The sequence below is a fragment of the Callorhinus ursinus genome, unplaced genomic scaffold (assembly GCF_003265705.2).
Source record: "Callorhinus ursinus isolate GAN/ISIS: 27379988/994484 unplaced genomic scaffold, GSC_fseal_2.0 scaffold14, whole genome shotgun sequence".
Classification (NCBI taxonomy): domain Eukaryota; kingdom Metazoa; phylum Chordata; class Mammalia; order Carnivora; family Otariidae; genus Callorhinus; species Callorhinus ursinus.
Genome location: NW_027397076.1, coordinates 39898514 through 39914835, shown reverse-complemented (window position 1 = coordinate 39914835; position 16322 = coordinate 39898514). Strand labels below are relative to the sequence as shown.

At 39.3% G+C, this 16322-nt stretch overlaps 1 protein-coding gene across 8 annotated transcripts in view; it reads left to right on the top strand.

Annotated features, from left to right (window-relative positions):
• Nucleotides 1-16322, top strand: part of SRGAP1 (SLIT-ROBO Rho GTPase activating protein 1) — a 268505-nt gene that overhangs the window by 226723 nt on the left and 25460 nt on the right. For 6 of the 8 annotated variants that reach the window (XR_012380755.1, XM_025883134.2, XM_025883133.2 and 3 more), the window contains 3 exons: nucleotides 253-330; nucleotides 2276-2410; nucleotides 15224-15329. Coding sequence is in view for 6 of the 8 variants with exons in the window: in XM_025883134.2 (XP_025738919.1) it covers nucleotides 253-330; nucleotides 2276-2410; nucleotides 15224-15329 (319 nt within the window). In the remaining 2 variants the exon portion in view is untranslated. Of the gene's footprint in view, nucleotides 1-252; nucleotides 331-2275; nucleotides 2411-15223; nucleotides 15330-16322 lie in introns of those variants that run through there. The other 2 variants (XR_012380756.1, XM_073900725.1) reach the window with 1 other exon arrangement.

Here is a 16322-nt window from a genome sequence, read left to right as displayed (position 1 = left end):
TATTTATTTATTTATTCATTTAAGAAATCTCTACACTCAACGTGGGGCTTGAACTCACAACCCTGAGATCAAGAGTCACATGCTCCACCGACTGAACCAGCCAGGTGCCCCTGAAATTCCTACTTAAAAAAAATAATCACTGGGAGTATTTCAGTAAATGTGTCTTTTCAATTAACATTTGATTATTGGAGAAAGGGGGACCTAGTGGTTGTGATGGGGTTTTTCATCCTCTTCATCTTCTGTTCTCTTTAGGTCTTCAGCATCAGGGGATTTTCAGAGTGTCTGGTTCCCAGGTGGAAGTCAATGATATCAAAAATTCATTTGAGAGAGGTAATTGCATGTCTGTACCCATAAGCAAACCACGTTAAAAAGCTATCAGCTGCTCTAGAGTGAAGTGGTATACTCATTCTGTAGATCTTCAAAATCTTTCTCTTTGCATTCAAGTATAGAAAGGCATATGAGCTTTGTATTCTGGTTTAGGACTGACATTGATCATTCTCAGCCATGTGTGTCAAAGGTGGCATGAGAACCCATGAGAAGGTTCTGGAAGAGTGGCAGGATAGCCCTGAGCCTACGTGGTAGGTGTTGGGGGTGATTCATCCCAACTGCATGTCGGGAATGCTTTCCTTCCTCTTTTAACCATCCCCAGACTCCTTTCCTGTGACCTTAGTTGGTACCTTACTCTGGTTCATCATTGGCTGTCAAATAAATCCTACTGAACTGTTACTTCGCACATTATAATTAGCAAAACCATACACTTTAGTGTTAGGCAGACCCAGAATCAAATCACTCTTCCAGTTACTCATCATTTGATTTGTCAAGTTACTCATCTATTTTGGCCTCGGTTTCATCATTTGCAGAATTCCAGGATCAGGGTAAGGATTAGGTATAATCAGTGAAAATGCTTAACTCTGTAGGAATGGCTCTTAGTTATTAATGTGCCTCAGTTATAATGATTTCTATCATGTCTACTGTTGGATACATCTGCTTGGAAGTCAAGCCAAACATACAGAGTGAGGGGCATCATGGCATGGAGATAGGGCAACCTTCTCTCATTCTCTGTCCCCTTTCCCTTGGCAGGGAGCCCTTGAGAGTTTGAAAGCTTGGGGGAAGAGGTAAACTTGGAGCCAGATGGCTTTTCCTGTTCTAAGTTCTCTGACTGATAGGATGTGTAGAGCAGAGCAGCCTCCCCTCAGCAGCGAAGTGGTCCAAGTCTCTTACAGGAACCATATTCAGCATAAGTTGAAATGTATAAAGCATCAGTTTCCTGTGCCAGTCACCAAAGGCAAAATGCTTTATTATTTTTCATTAGAAATTCCCCTAGTATTTGTTACTGGTTTGTGATCTCTTTGGGTGAGGCTTTTTCTCGGTGGGCAATATATATATATATATGTATATATGTATATATATATATGAATTTGTGTTCAGTGATTTGCCAGAGAAAGCGGAGAAAAAGGAATCCCAGGTCCCTGAAAGTAAGCTGCTGGAGAGGCCAAAAAAAAAGTTAAAATGTACGATCTTTGTGAACTTTAGAACAGACCTGTGAATAAAAAATGGAGTTTGATTTAAGGCTGCATATTATGTTGAGTTTCTTAAGGATTTTATCTCAATTTAATTCTCAGGGGGGGTTTGGACAGTCATGTCAATTATGTACATTTTAAAACTGCTTACCGTAAAGAATAATGTAATTTCATATTTGTGATATATTTTTTAAGTTTTTATTTTTTATACAAACCCCTTGGTACTATTAAGGGCACATTTTCAAATTCCTCTGTCTGATTTCCAAATCTCCCACTGCTGAATGCAGCTTTCAGATGCACCATGAACACCACTGTACCACTTAAGGAAGCATTTATTTAATTGTAGGTATTCACAAGTAGGTGCATCCTAGAATAGTTCTGATATTGTGTCTATATCGTATCTTCTTCCCAGTAGGATAAAAAACACAGAATGTAGTATTTGAATTCATGTCAAGCTAAGATTAGATTTTAACTAAGTCCCCACAATATTTTATTTTAAGATTTGGATAACTTGTAAGGGATTATTTGGTAGCATAAGATTTTTAAAAAGTTTTATTTTGGCCAACTATTTTTAGGTTAATCATGGGTTGGGATATCTAAACCAATTATTTTAATTTTAGTACTTTATAATCTTTCATAAAATGTAATTAAAAGATACATGTATATAAAGAAACATGTGAGTATAGAAACATATTTTTGTTCAGAGGAAAAAAAAAGCACTGTGCATATAACTAATAATTTTTTTTTTTTTGTAGGTGAAAACCCTTTGGCTGATGACCAGAGTAACCATGATATTAACTCAGTTGCTGGCGTTCTGAAGCTCTATTTCCGTGGGCTGGAAAACCCCCTCTTTCCTAAGGAAAGATTTAATGATCTGATTTCTTGTATCAGTAAGTGGATTTTTTTTTTTTTTTTTTTAGTCTTTTCCCACCAGAATTGTTTCACTAACCAATTTCCTGGAAAAGGCAGTGACCCCTCTCCACATATCCTCCCCATAACTATTACCCCATTACCACCAAATTTTTGAGACCATTTGTTTTCTTTCTGGGTCCAACATGAGTCATCCTCCCAGCTGTGGCCTCGCCCTCTGCTGAGTGGGTTTTGCTCCTGAACATCACAAGCTCCAGAGAACCCAAGAGCTTCCCACTTAGTGGCTGGAATAAAGCAGAAAGGCAGGTGCCAACCAGCTAAGGGGGAAGAGAGAGTTGTAAGCATGGAACGTAACTTCCTTTTGGCTTTTGGTTCTTGGTTTTCTCCACCAATCTTAGGAGTAGAGTAATTTTCCCATCTTTGACTGTGACTTCAGAGCTACGGTAAAATGAGATCAGTGATCATTAGTACAGTGCAGGGACACCAGGTGGTAATTATCTGTCAGTGGGCATCCCCAGCGAATAGGCAGAGTTGCTGTGGGACTATGTAGGACATATCACGAAACCGATAACCATCAGCAGATAAACCATTGCTGTTTTATTCAGGGATGCTTTTGACACTACAGGAAAGAAGGTGAAAGTCATAATACCAGGAATTAGGTATTAACCACATCGAGTTTCATACACCTGAAAATGCAGTGCCTTTTTAAGAAGCCCCAGTTGCCAGGCAAGAGTCTAGAGCTGACTCAGATCACACAGCAGGGAGAACAGGCAAAAGGATCAAGCTTGCCCCTGATGAAGAAACCTCACCCGCTTCCCCAACCAATTCCCCCCCCCAACCCTCAAGTCCTACCGACCTCAGAAAATCTCCCAGCTCGTGCCTCCTTGCCCATTGCCATCACCAGCGCATCAGCTTCTCACTGGGGCTGTTGTTAACAGTCTCCTAGGTGGAGTCAGCGCCTACTTCGAGGTGCTGCCATCTCTTCCCGCCACCCCCATCCTCCACGTCAGTCCATCCTTCACACCGCAGCTAGATCCGACGGGGCAGATTTGGTTATTTCACTCCCACTGCCCCCCTTTTAAAACCTACTGCAATATTTTCCACCTGAACACAGACTCCTCGGTATGACCAATTCATAGAATCGAATTCTTCTATCGGACCTCTTCCTGCTTCTGTGCACTCTTCTCTCCTGCCACCCTTCCCGTTTACTTTATATGTATCAACAGTAGCAAACAGCAAGCATGCCAGGCCAACAACCCCCCCCCCCCCCCCCCCCCCCCTTGCCCACGCTGTTTGGTCTGCTGTCCCTGATAGCTCTTTGACATCTGCTGTAAAGGTTTTGCTGACATAGCACTCCTCCCAGCATGCCATCCCCCCCACCACCCGTAGTGGAATTAGTCACTTTCTCCTCTACTAACATTCCACTCTGTACGGAGGTCTATAATTTTTCTTAACACCCCACATTGCAGTTTTCAACCCTTTCTTTTCCTTCTGCTGAAGAGAGAATTCAGGGAAGAGGTTAAGAATGCAGGCTTTGGACTCAAAAAGCCTAAGTCCTAATTGCTCACTAGCTGTGTGGGCTTAGGCAAGTTTCCTAACCTCTCTGCATGTGAATTTCATCAGCTATAAAAAAAAAAAGGGAGAATAGCAGACCATATATATCACAGGGCTGTGAGAATTAAATGAGTTAATACCTGTTAAGTGCTAAGAGTGCCTGGCAAAGAGTATGTTCAATGAAATGCCTACAGGTAACTCCACAGGCCTATGAGGTCTTAACAGGTATTCAGTTTTGTAGCCCTGATCCTTACCATAGTTAATTCCTGGGACATTAGTAAGTACAGAATTCATAGTTGTTAAAGGTCACCAAAATTTCACCAGAATTCTTTTGCTGGCATTCATGTCAAAAATCCTGGCTGTCATTGGATATGAGTTCCCCAGTCATAATTCCCTCCACCCCCACCCCATACAGCCTAATGTCTTGTGTGGGATTCAGAAGTGTGCCGGTGTGTCCATTCCAAGGCCCTCACATAGCCTGAGTCATCACAGCAGGCCTGTGACCCAGCTGGAAAGAACTGAAAAGGAGGTATCATGCTTCTGGAATTCTCCTTTGGACTTGTCCAGAGATTTTCCTTACATCCTAGCCAGAAAGCTTAAATCTGGAAAAATAATACACGCTCTATAATGCTTAGTGGTTTTTTTAGGTACATACATCTTATCAACATTTATGTTCACATGTACCAGTAGGAGAAAGCACATTGGACTACCTTGTCAGTTAGTAGTGTAGAATCACTTCATATTTTCACTGAATGAACACTATTATTCCATTGTGGTTATTAAAATCTGAACCATAGAGTCAGAAAGATCAAGATTTAAATTCTAGCTTCACCTAGTCTGAATATCTGTTGCTTTATCTGTTTCATAAAGCCTGTGGGAAGAATTTGAGATAATTCATATAAAGTATTTAGCATCATCCCTGGCACATAGTAAACCTCAATAAATGTTGCTAGCTATCATCGTTACAACTGTTACAACTACTCCCGGTATAATCTGAGGCCATATATGCCAGCACCTGGGTTAGCCATTTACAGTCTGTTCTTTGACCTAATTACCTGACATGCATTTAGAAATGATGCTAGTATAACCCAGAAGTTACGGTGCTTCCAGCATGATTTTTCCCAGCACATGGAATGTTTCATAACAAAGTCAATCTGTTTCCCAATGGAAGGGTCAGGCTTAGCAAAATATGAAGACCATAGGGGAAAAAATGGAAAATCTATGGAAATATCTTTCTTTTCATGCAAACAGTGCCTTACGTGAGATGCTACCAGTGCAAATGAAGAAGTTGCAAAGACATCCCCTCTGTATTAAAACAGTGGATTAATGAAAAACAATGGATTAATAACCCTTGGGTTAATTTTTATGAAAATAGTCTCTATCGGCAATGAATGCCCTCCAAGACCTACATCTCAAAGAAGCAAGAGTCCGGGGTTTAAGGCTGCTAAGGACGCTTGTCAGTAGAGATTTAACCGTGCTAGTAATTTAAGTAGTATTGTCAATGTTTTTGTTAGTGGTGTAGTTACAAAGTTGCATAGGTGTTGAGCTATCTGTCCCAACCCTACTTTTCCCCAATAAGTCCTGTTATTTTTAGTGCATTTTGCAGAATAGGATGTTTTTCAAGAACACATAATGAATGATGCTGTATATTACGACCCCTTTTCTTCCAACATCTAATCTCTTAAAAAGGAGGGGATTTCTAGCTATTATTGATTTATCTCTAGGCAGGCATTTTTCTCATGCCAGTGTGACCCTGATGTACCATATTTTTTCTGGATTTTCATTAAATTCTTTGAGAATGGTATTGTCATTCATCCTTATGTCTTCTCATCAATATTACAATTTTTGAAAATTTGAACCATTGATTGCCTACCATATGCAAAACTTTCTAGGGATTCAGAGACTTGATCTTTACATTCAAAAGGTTTAAAAAATAGTAAGAGAGCAAAAATATTTACAAATATGCCATCTAAGTAAGTATGTAATAGAAGCACAAAGATTTAGAAACTCTAGAGGAGAGAGAGAGAGAGAGAGATCTCATGCAGGTTGATTGTTTTTATCCGTGTCATCTCTTAGCATTGCCATAATTGGATTGAGTTTCCCTATTAAGATAATTTCATGTGATATTTACTTTGTATAGAAAAATCTTCCCTTTTCATCTTTTTTAAGAGTTTACATAGGTCTCTGGGGCCCCTGGGTGGCTTAGTCGGTTAAGGTTAAGCGTGTCCAACTCTTGATTTCAGCTCAGGGCATGATCTCAGGTCATGGGATCAAGCCCTGCCATGGGCTCTGCGAGGAGTCGGCTTCTCCCCCCTCTCTAAAATTAATAAATAAATCTTAAAAAAAAAAAAAGTTTACATAGGTCTCTGGTTACCTACTATTTTTTGTTTACTTATTTTTGGAGCATTTGGGGAAAGATTTTTTTTTAAATGATGAGTTGTTTTTTTTTTATTTTTTATTGTTATGTTAATCACCATATATTACATCATTAGTTTTTGATGCAGTGTTCCATGATTCATTGTTTGTTCATAACACCCAGTGCTCCATGCAGAACGTGCCCTCCTCAATACCCATCACCAAGCTAACCCATCCCCCTACCCCCCTCCCCTCTAGAACCCTCAGTTTGTTTTTCAGAGTCCATCATCTCTCATGGTTCGTCTCCCCCTCTGACATACAAATGATGAGTTGTTATTCTCCCATTTTTATGTCCCAAAATATTACATTCTTTGGAAACTTGCAAATATATGTACTAAAAGGAAATTGGTATTAGCACACACGTGCAGTCTCTCTTTCTCTCTCTCTAAAAAAAAGAAAAAAGAATTATCAGGATAAATTCCTGGTGGACTCCAGTGCAATCTAAATTTGAAATGACAAACTTGGCAGTGGCTCAGTTTCTCACCCAAGGATTGTTTTTGATTTTTTTAAACCGTCTACTTTGTGAATGGTTTTGTAAATGCTTCAGATTAGGCCCACACATTCTGGGCAGCTTCTAGAATGTACATATACCATGGCTTTGAGATTTCCTAGGGCAGAAGTCCAAAGGACTGGCCCTAGATGAGCTATTCAAGAGATTTGTGGTCTTTCCTGGCTGTCTCGGCTGTGAGCCCAGATGGCACATTTGGGCTTCACGTTACCTTATGTGTTACTATCTAGGTGACTGCTTGAGCACCAGGAAACGTTTTTAGGAGGGTCTTTTACCTATCATGATATTAACATGTAGTCTTGTAGGATACTTGAAAAATACACAAAAGCACTTAGAACAAAATGCTATCCCACCTAAAGCCACTACTCAAAGGCAGCCAATGGTGTGTACACATTTTGTTGCATTTCCTTCTGTTCTTTTTGTATTCATGTGCACACACAACTTTTTTTAAAACCAAAGTGGAACTGTACTGTCCATTCTGTTCATCATCAACCTTTTTGACTCTTATTATACATAATTTCAAACATCTATAAAAAGATAACAAAATTATAATAAATCCCAGTATAAACAGTCACCTAACTTTAACAGTTTTCATTTCTTGGACAAAATTATCCCACCTCTATCCCTTCCCTCATCTCCCTGACGTTATATCACTTCCTCTGTATGTATGAATCTCTGGGAGATGAAGATTCTTTTTTTGTACAACAAAGCCGTAATGCCATTATCATACCTTAAAAAATAACAGTAATTTCTTAAAATCATCAATAAACCAATCAGTACATTTTTTAAAATAATTGTTTATTATGCAATTAATATGTCATCACTGTATAAAAATTAGAAAATAATACAGAAAAACCATCTACAATTCCTTATACAAAGATAATATAAACCTTTTTAGTATGTTCCCAGGTTTTTTCTGTACATTATACCTATGTACTTGTAAGTTTTTTATACCTATGTACTTTTTTTTTAAGAGGGACAGAGTGGGGAGGAGGGGCAGAGGGAAAGGGAGAGAGAGAATCTTTTTTTTTTTTTAAAGATTTTATTTATTTATTTTACAGAGAGAAACACAGAGAGAGAAAGGAACACAGCAGGGGGAGTGGGAGAGGGAGAAGCGGGCTTCCCACCGAGCAGGGAGCCCGATGCAGGGATTGATCCCAGGACCCTGGGACCATGACCTGAGCCAAAGGCAGACGCTTAACGGCTGAGCCACCCAGGTGCCCCAATACCTATGTACTTTTTAGAACAGCTTGTGGTGGGGCGCCTGGATGGCTCAGTTGGTTAAGCATCCGACTCTTGGTTTTGGCTCAGGTCATGATCTCATGGGTCATGAGACTGATCCCTGACTGGGCTCTACACTCAGTGGGGAGTCTGCTTGAAGATTCTCTCCCTCTGCTCCCCCACTCATGCACCTTTTCTCTGTCTCTGAAATAAATAAATCTTAAAAGTAAAATAGTTTATTGAGATATAATTCTTGTACCATACAATTCATTCATTAAGGCATACAACTCAGTGGTTTTTAATATATTCATAGGATTATGCAGCCATCACCACAATCAATATTAGAACATGTTTATGACTCAAAAAAAAAACCAATTAGCAAACATACACTATTTACTCATCCCATCCCATTAGGCAACCACTAATCTACTTTCTATAAACTTACCTATTCTGGCCATTTCATATGTAAATGGAATTATACAAAATGTGGTCTTTGGTGACCGGCTTCATTTACTTCGCATGTTTTCAAGGTTCACCCATGTTGTAGCATGTATCAGCACTTTATTTTATTGCCAAATAATTGTCCACTGAATGGATATACCACAACCACATACTTTTAATAAAAGGGGTGTCATACCAAGTGACTGCTGATGGATGTGAGATTTCTTTTTGAGGTGATAAAAATGTTCTAAAACTGATTGAGGTAATGATTAATCAACTGTCAATATACTTTAAAGTCATAAAACTATATACTTTATATGTGTGAATTATATGATATATGAATTATATCTCAATACATTTCATTAGAAATTGTATCATGTCCTGTTTGTTCTTTATAAGCTTTTTTTTTTTTTTTAAGTAGGTTCCATGCCCAGCATGGAGCCCAACATGGGGTTTGAATTCACAACCTTGAGATCAAGACCTGAGCTGAGATCAGGAGTCAGGCATTTCACCCATTGAGCCACCCAGGCAACCCTATAAGCCATTTTTTTAATTTAGTGATGTTATTAACATTTTCCTGTATCAGTATTTTTTCAAAATACAGACTTTAGTGACCATATAATGGCTTTTATTTCATTTAACAAATACCCTAGTTTTAGAAATTTAGGTTGTTTCCAGTGATTTTGCAGTTAAACAAAATATTATAATGAGCCTTTTAGTACATAAATATATTTGCCCATTTCCAATTGTTTCATGAAAAAAAAAAAGCTCACAGATGCTCTTCCCGGTTCTCCAGTGTATCTTTTTGTTGCTAAAAATTTTCAGCTTTATTGCATATGTGATGGTTTCCGTCTGAATTCTAAATTTCTGTTTGATGCCTTATACTAGGAATTCCTTTTACCCTTGAAAATATGGAACAGACTTAGTATCTGAACGGAATAAATAAAGCTTCCTAAGCTAAGACTGTTCCTTTACTAACCTCAATAATTCAGCAGGAGGAGAAACATTATTTATGCATTTATTTCTACAGTGTTGCTATTTAACTAGGAAAGAACATAATGGTTTAATTCACAGAACTCGATCTATTAATGAATATTAGAAAGACTTGCAAGCATTTCATTTCTTACCTAGAAGAGCAGCTGGTAACTCTCCCGTCAAGGCGAGGCTAAGATTCATCTAAATGTACTAGAACATCTGTTTTTCTCTGTCCCTTTCATTCACACACATACACTATCACATGCACACAGTTGAATAATACCTTGACATTGATAGAACCTAACAATGAACCTAAAAATGGCCTGGGACTGGTAAATTCACCTTGAATACTGCCCATTGATCTCTGGAGCTCAGAAATATTTGTGTGCCTGCTCTTACATAAACCATGTCTAAATGTGGCCATTCATTTCCTTCCCTGTTGTCATACTTGAGGATAAATTTGCATCTTGTGATTTATTATTTGTTTCCTGACAAATACTTTTGCACATAGTGCCTGAGAAGAACTGATATTTTCAGAGTAATGGCCATTTGAGGGTTTTGCCATTTTCTGAAGTAACTTGTTTTGTGGTGAATTTTTCACACACATTTTTTTTTTTAATTTTTTTTTCAGGGCAACTAAATTTTAATAAGTTACAGAACAGAATAGTTAACACTTATTGTGAAGTTTCTGGAATTACGTACAAGAGGAATCATTCAGAATGTGCTCCTAAATTTTGTATATCTCCTTTAATGCAGCAAACTATATACTTTATTTAAAATCTTTTAATTGAAGTATAATTGACACACAGTGTATATTAGTTCCAGGTATACAGCATAGTGATTCAACCCATTTTTTTTTTTAAGATTTATTTCACACACATTTACACGGAGCTGTCAAAGCCCCATGCTGTGAGGTTGGGATGCTGACATGGGAACTTTGCAGTGCTAGGAAAAGAACATAAATAAGCATAGGGAGCTTTGAGCATGTGACCGAGACTAGATGAATGCCACTTTTACCTAATTACATGAGATCCTGAATTGTGGAAACAAAGGCCAGCTTAAAAGAAATTCAAATGAAATCCTGATTTTCCTTACTGACAACTTTTCTGAGGGGAAGAAAAGATCAATCTTTTCATGCAGCATGAAACTGTGAAAGACTAGGAATTGCCACACTCAGAGCCAGCTGGGAATGCACATTAATCAGTGTCCAAAGCAACCATAAATTTTGACCTGCTAACTGGACTCGGGAGAGTAAATGAGTCATTTGTAGCAGAGGGAGGCTCCTGTAGGATGTACGCTGCAGGCCTGTTGAGCAACCAGCCAGGTAATATCTGAGTCCTGCTCGCAGCCGTCATGCTCTGAGGCCTCTGGGACAGATAGATTTGCTACGACTTCAGGAATGTGAGCAATTCTGTTCTGCTATGATTTATGTTTACTGTAGTTGCAGAGAATGTGTGCCTGCCTCCCATAATTTCATCTGGTCTTTTTGGTGTCACTTTTTTGCATTCCTATTGCCTTTCTCTCCTGAAGTCTTTGATTTGCATCTCATGGTGCCCTCTCCCGATTTTTTTTTTCAAATTGTGGTAAAATATACAGAACATAAAACTTACCGTCGTATCCGTTGTTAAGTATATGATTCAGTAGCATTAAGTACATTCCCATTGTTGTGTAACCATCACCACCGTCCATCTCCAGAACTTTTTCATCCTCCCAAACCGAAGCTCTATACCCAGAAAGCAGGAACTTCCCTGAGGCCCTGACAACCACCGTGCTACTTTCTGTCTGTGAACTTGACTACTCTAGATACCTTGTGTAAGTGGAATCATACCGTATTTGTCTTCTTGTGTCTGGCTCATTTCACTTAGGTTGTCTTCAAGATTCATCTGGGTTGTATGAGAATTTCATTTCTTTTTTAAGGCTGAATAACGGTTCCTTATGTATATATACCACATTTGTTTATCCACTCATCCATCAGTGAACATTTGGGTTATGTCTACCTCTTGGCTATCACACAAATGCTGCTGTGAAATTGGTATATCAGTACCTGCTCTGTGGCAGTGTCAAATCGCTGTATTGTACACCTGAAACCAATACTACACTGTATGTTAACTAAGTGGAATTTAAAACTTTTTAAAAAATCAATGAGTTATGGCACCTGGGTGGCTCAGTTGGTTAAGCGACTGCCTTCGGCTCAGGTCATGATCCTGGAGTCCCGAGATCGAGTCCCACATCAGGCTCCCTGCTCAGCAAGGAGTCTGCTTCTCCCTCTGACCCTCTTCCCTCTCGTGCTATCTCTCATTCTCTCTCTCTCAAATAAATAAATAAAATCTTAAAAAAAAAAATCAATGAGTTAAAAGAAAATTAACCACTAAACAAACAAATAAGTAAATACCTGTTCCCCGGCTCTTTTTTTTTTTAAAGATTTTTTTTTTTAATTTATTTATTTGTCAGAGAGAGAGAGCACAAGCAGGAAGAGCAGCAGGGAGAGGGAGAAGCAGGCTCCCTGATGAGCAAGGAGCCCAATGCTGGACTCCATCCCAGGACCCTGGGATCATGACCTGAGCCGAAGGCAGACGCTTAATGGACTGAGCCACCCAGGCATCTCTGCCCCGCCCCCCAGTTCTTTTTAAATAAAAGTTTGAAACTACCTTTAAGGGGTAAGGAAACTCACTTTAGAACTGAGAGATAGAGGGGCGCCTGGGTAGCTCAGTCATTAAGCATCTGCCTTCGGCTCAGGTCATGGTCCCAGGGTCCTGGGATCGAGCCCCGCATCGGGCTCCCTGCTCCATGGAGAATCTGCTTCTCCCCCTCCCACTCCCCCTGCTTGTGTTCCCTCTCTCTGCTGTGTCTCTCTCTGTCAAATAAATAAATAAAATCTTCAAAAAAAAAAAAAAACCAGAGATAGAAACAAGAGGATCTTGATTTAAAATTAAGCCTCTTGGGAGTAATGCCTGTGTTCTCCTCCAGCCTGAAAATAACTCGCCCCCTCTGGGATTTGACAAAAATTAAAGATCAATAATACATGAAGAGTTCCTTTCACATTCTTTCCTTTTCTTTTTTTCTCTAAGGCCCCAAAACTAGCCTGAAGTTGCTAAAACCCTCTCCCTAATAGTTGACCTTAACCTTATACCGAGGATCAGCCTGGAGAATCGATAGACTTAACTTTTGAAACAATCCAGATCCTCAGTAAACAGTGGCAGAAGTTTTGTTGTTCCGTTTTTAATCATAACCCATATATGGATCTATATGTGACTAGAAAAGAGTAGAAGGTCTTGCCAGTCCAGAGACCATTAATGGGACAGTTCATCATTACAATTTATAATTTGCATAAACATATTAAACTTTGTAACTGTTTGGTTTGAGGTATGAATGGAAAGTCATTTATACACACAATTTTTTGAGGACCAGAGAATAAGTGCTAATAAATCTCAATATTTACTTTTAAGAATGGGTCATAAGTCATGGTTTGAGAACCACTGGTTTAAGAGGAATTGGAATGGGAAACTGAATTAAGAAAGTATTATCATGGTCCAAGTTAGAAATAATAAAGACTTCAATTAGGAAATTAGCAGTGAGATATCCAGGGGTAGAAGCAACAGAACTTACGTCCCACACAAAATGGAAAAATGAAGTGAAAATACTACCTTCCTAGAAGGGATGGTCCTAACCTCAAGACCAGATGAGTTTGCCATTGAAGAGAACAAGTAGAGATCCAGGAGGGCTAACTAAATTTGTGTGTGGGAGAAGGTCAAAAAACCTGAGAAATAGAAGGAGAATCAGTTGGCTACTGTGTCAGAAATGAAGTCCTTAAAAAAAAAAAAAAAAGCCTGAGATTTTCAAGTAGGATATATGAATATCTCAAGAGCAATTAAGAGCAAATGTAGTAACATGAAATTAGAGTAAGCTTCAAAAATGTTTCTGAAATATTCTTTGAGATATTTTTCCCAGGGGCACCCGGCTGCCTCAGTTGATAGAGCATGCAATGCTTGATCTTGGGGTCATGAGTTCAAGCCCCACGTTGGGCAAGGAGCCTACTTAATTAAAAAAATAATAATAAAGAAATCTTGGGGTGCCTGTGTGACTCAGTCGTTAGGCGTCTGCCTTCAGCTCGGGTCATGATCCCACAGTCCTGGGATCGGTTCCCTCTCTCGCTGTGTCTCTCTCTGTCAAATAAATAAATAAAATCTTTTAAAAAAAAATCTTTTTTTTATGAGTTTATTTTTTTTATTTTTATTTTTTTTTAATTTTTTAAAGATTTTTATTTATTTATTTAATTGACAGAGAGAGAGAGAGATAGCGTGAGAGGGAACACAAGCTGTAGGAGTGGGAGAGGGAGAAGCAGGCTTCTGGCGGAGCAGGGAGCCCGATGCGGGGCTCGATCCCAGGACCCTGGGATCATGACCTGAGCCGAAGGCAGTCGCTCAACCAGCTGAGCCACCCAGGCGCCCCTAAAAAAAAATCTTTTTCTCAAATATATCTCTGTTGAATGTCTTCAGAGTTGTACTTTATAAAGGGGGTGCCTGGCTGGCTTCATCGGTGGAGCATGCAGCTTTTGAGCTTGGGGTTGTGGGTTTGAGCCCCACACTGGATGTTGAGGTTACTTAAAAATCCAAGAAAGACAACTCAACTTAAACAGAAAATAGGTTTTAGTCCCAGCTCCATCCCTCCAGCCAACTAACATAGGATAAGCAGCTTACCCAGTTCTCTTTTTCCTAATCCATTAAATGGGGATGACAATCCATGCCCTGCCTACTCCACAGTATTGTTATCTGCGTTAAATTGGATAGCCAATGTGAAAATGTATTGTAAAATATAGACCATTATGCAAATAATGGATTATTGGAACTAACTTTTTTAGCTGCTATTCACAGGCATTTTTGTGTTAAGAAGCTTTGGACCATTTGTATTGCTAGCAAAGAGGTATAAAATAATACTAGGAAGTCCCAGGTACCCCTGTCTTCAGGGAGCTCACTCTCCCACAGGGATAAGGAAATAAATAACTGTAAACACGAGGGTATAAGTTCTGTGAGAGCGGGAATCAAATCACTAATGTATTTCTAATGCCTAACTCAGTACTTGAAACCGAGTAGGCTCTCCTAAAATATATGTTTAAAAAATTGATGAAATTAGGTAATACAAAGTAAAAAGTCATATCAATAAAATACTATGATAGTTTTGAGGAAGGAGAGATTCAAAACCTGGTGCATTGCCTAAATCATAGTAATACAGAAATAAATATAGGATGAATTAATGAATCATAGGGGAGATGTCCCCCAAAACTACTTTAGTTACCATGCAGCTTTTGAATGGAGTTGAAGCCATATCAGATGCAAAATCCAAAAATAGCAAGTGAAAAATGGTTTTTAAACCCAGAAGACGCTAAGTTGCGCAAGACCATGGCAATCGGAGAAAACAGTGATAGGTCGGAGGAGATACTCTCAGAAACGGTGTCACACCCAAGCTGATCACTTACTCACTGTTTTGGGTACAATGGCATCTCACCAGGGGCAAGGGATTACTTATGGCCAGATATGCAATTTGGTACTCGGTGTTTTGTAGGCTCCACGCCCAGCAGGGAGCCCAGTGCGGGGCCTGAACTCATGACCCTGAGATCGAGACCTGAGCTCAGACTAAGAGTCGGACACCTAACCGACACCCAGTGTTCTGCTTTAAAGGTGGCAAGCGAAAGGATCCTGACCATGTTCTCTTCTGTCCATAGGAATAGATAATCTCTATGAGAGGGCGCTTCACATCCGCAAACTCCTCCTGACCTTGCCTAGGTCCGTCCTTATAGTGATGAGGTACCTCTTTGCCTTCCTCAATCAGTAAGTACCCTAATACTCGGCCAGAATGCCCATCTTCCACTTCCATGCGCACTGCTCTGAATTCTTCTTGGATTCTGTAAAATGTACACTGGGTCCCATTTATCAGCAGAGTCAAAGAGAAGTTGATTGAATATAGACTGAAGGTATGTTTTTCTTCAGCAGATCAAGGTCAATACAATGACCTTGTAGCTGAAAGATGCAGAAACAGTGACCATACATGCAAAAATATACAAATATTACCAAAAAGAACACTTGTCAGTAAAATACGTGTTTTTCCAACTTCCTTCCAGAAGCTAATGTCATGAACGTTTTTATCAGAATGATGTAAACCACCCACTCAGTGCAGAAAATTTCTGTGATTTTTGATGTTGTAGTCAAGGAAGGAGAACTATAGATGCGAATTATACGCAGATCCAAAAAAGAACTTCTGCAAACTCAAAGCTCTTGTCAAGAAGAAGATATTTGTAAAAGTCTCTGCAACAATATAACAGAAACCTTAAAAAATCATGGCATTATTTTCAAAGAAACTTTACTGTTTTAATTTAAACACCTTGATTTTCATTTGTCTTCCTAGGTAATAAAAATGGGCCCCCCTATAAGAACATCTTCCCCAAGCCCTGTCTAAGAGCCCCTTGCTCTTCAAGGATCTAGTTAAGTAATTGGAAATAAAAGAATCTGGGAGCAGTAAACTCGGGGCAATGCCTTCTTCTTCTGCCATGGATTCATCCTTCCCAAAATTAGGATGTTTTCTCTATTTCTTTGGAGGTTTAGAGTTCTCACAAGCCGTGGGGACTTACAACAGGCCTGCTAACTATTCCCGAAATCACACCCACTCAGGCTGACCCCAGAAACCAAGTATCATCCAATGGGGAAATGCCTGCAGGGGACTAAAATATGCACAAATGACAGCCCAAGCCCATTTGTACAGAAATCACCCCTAGGAAGAAGCAGTATCTAAAGAGATGGATATGAACTATGTTTAGGTGATGTAGA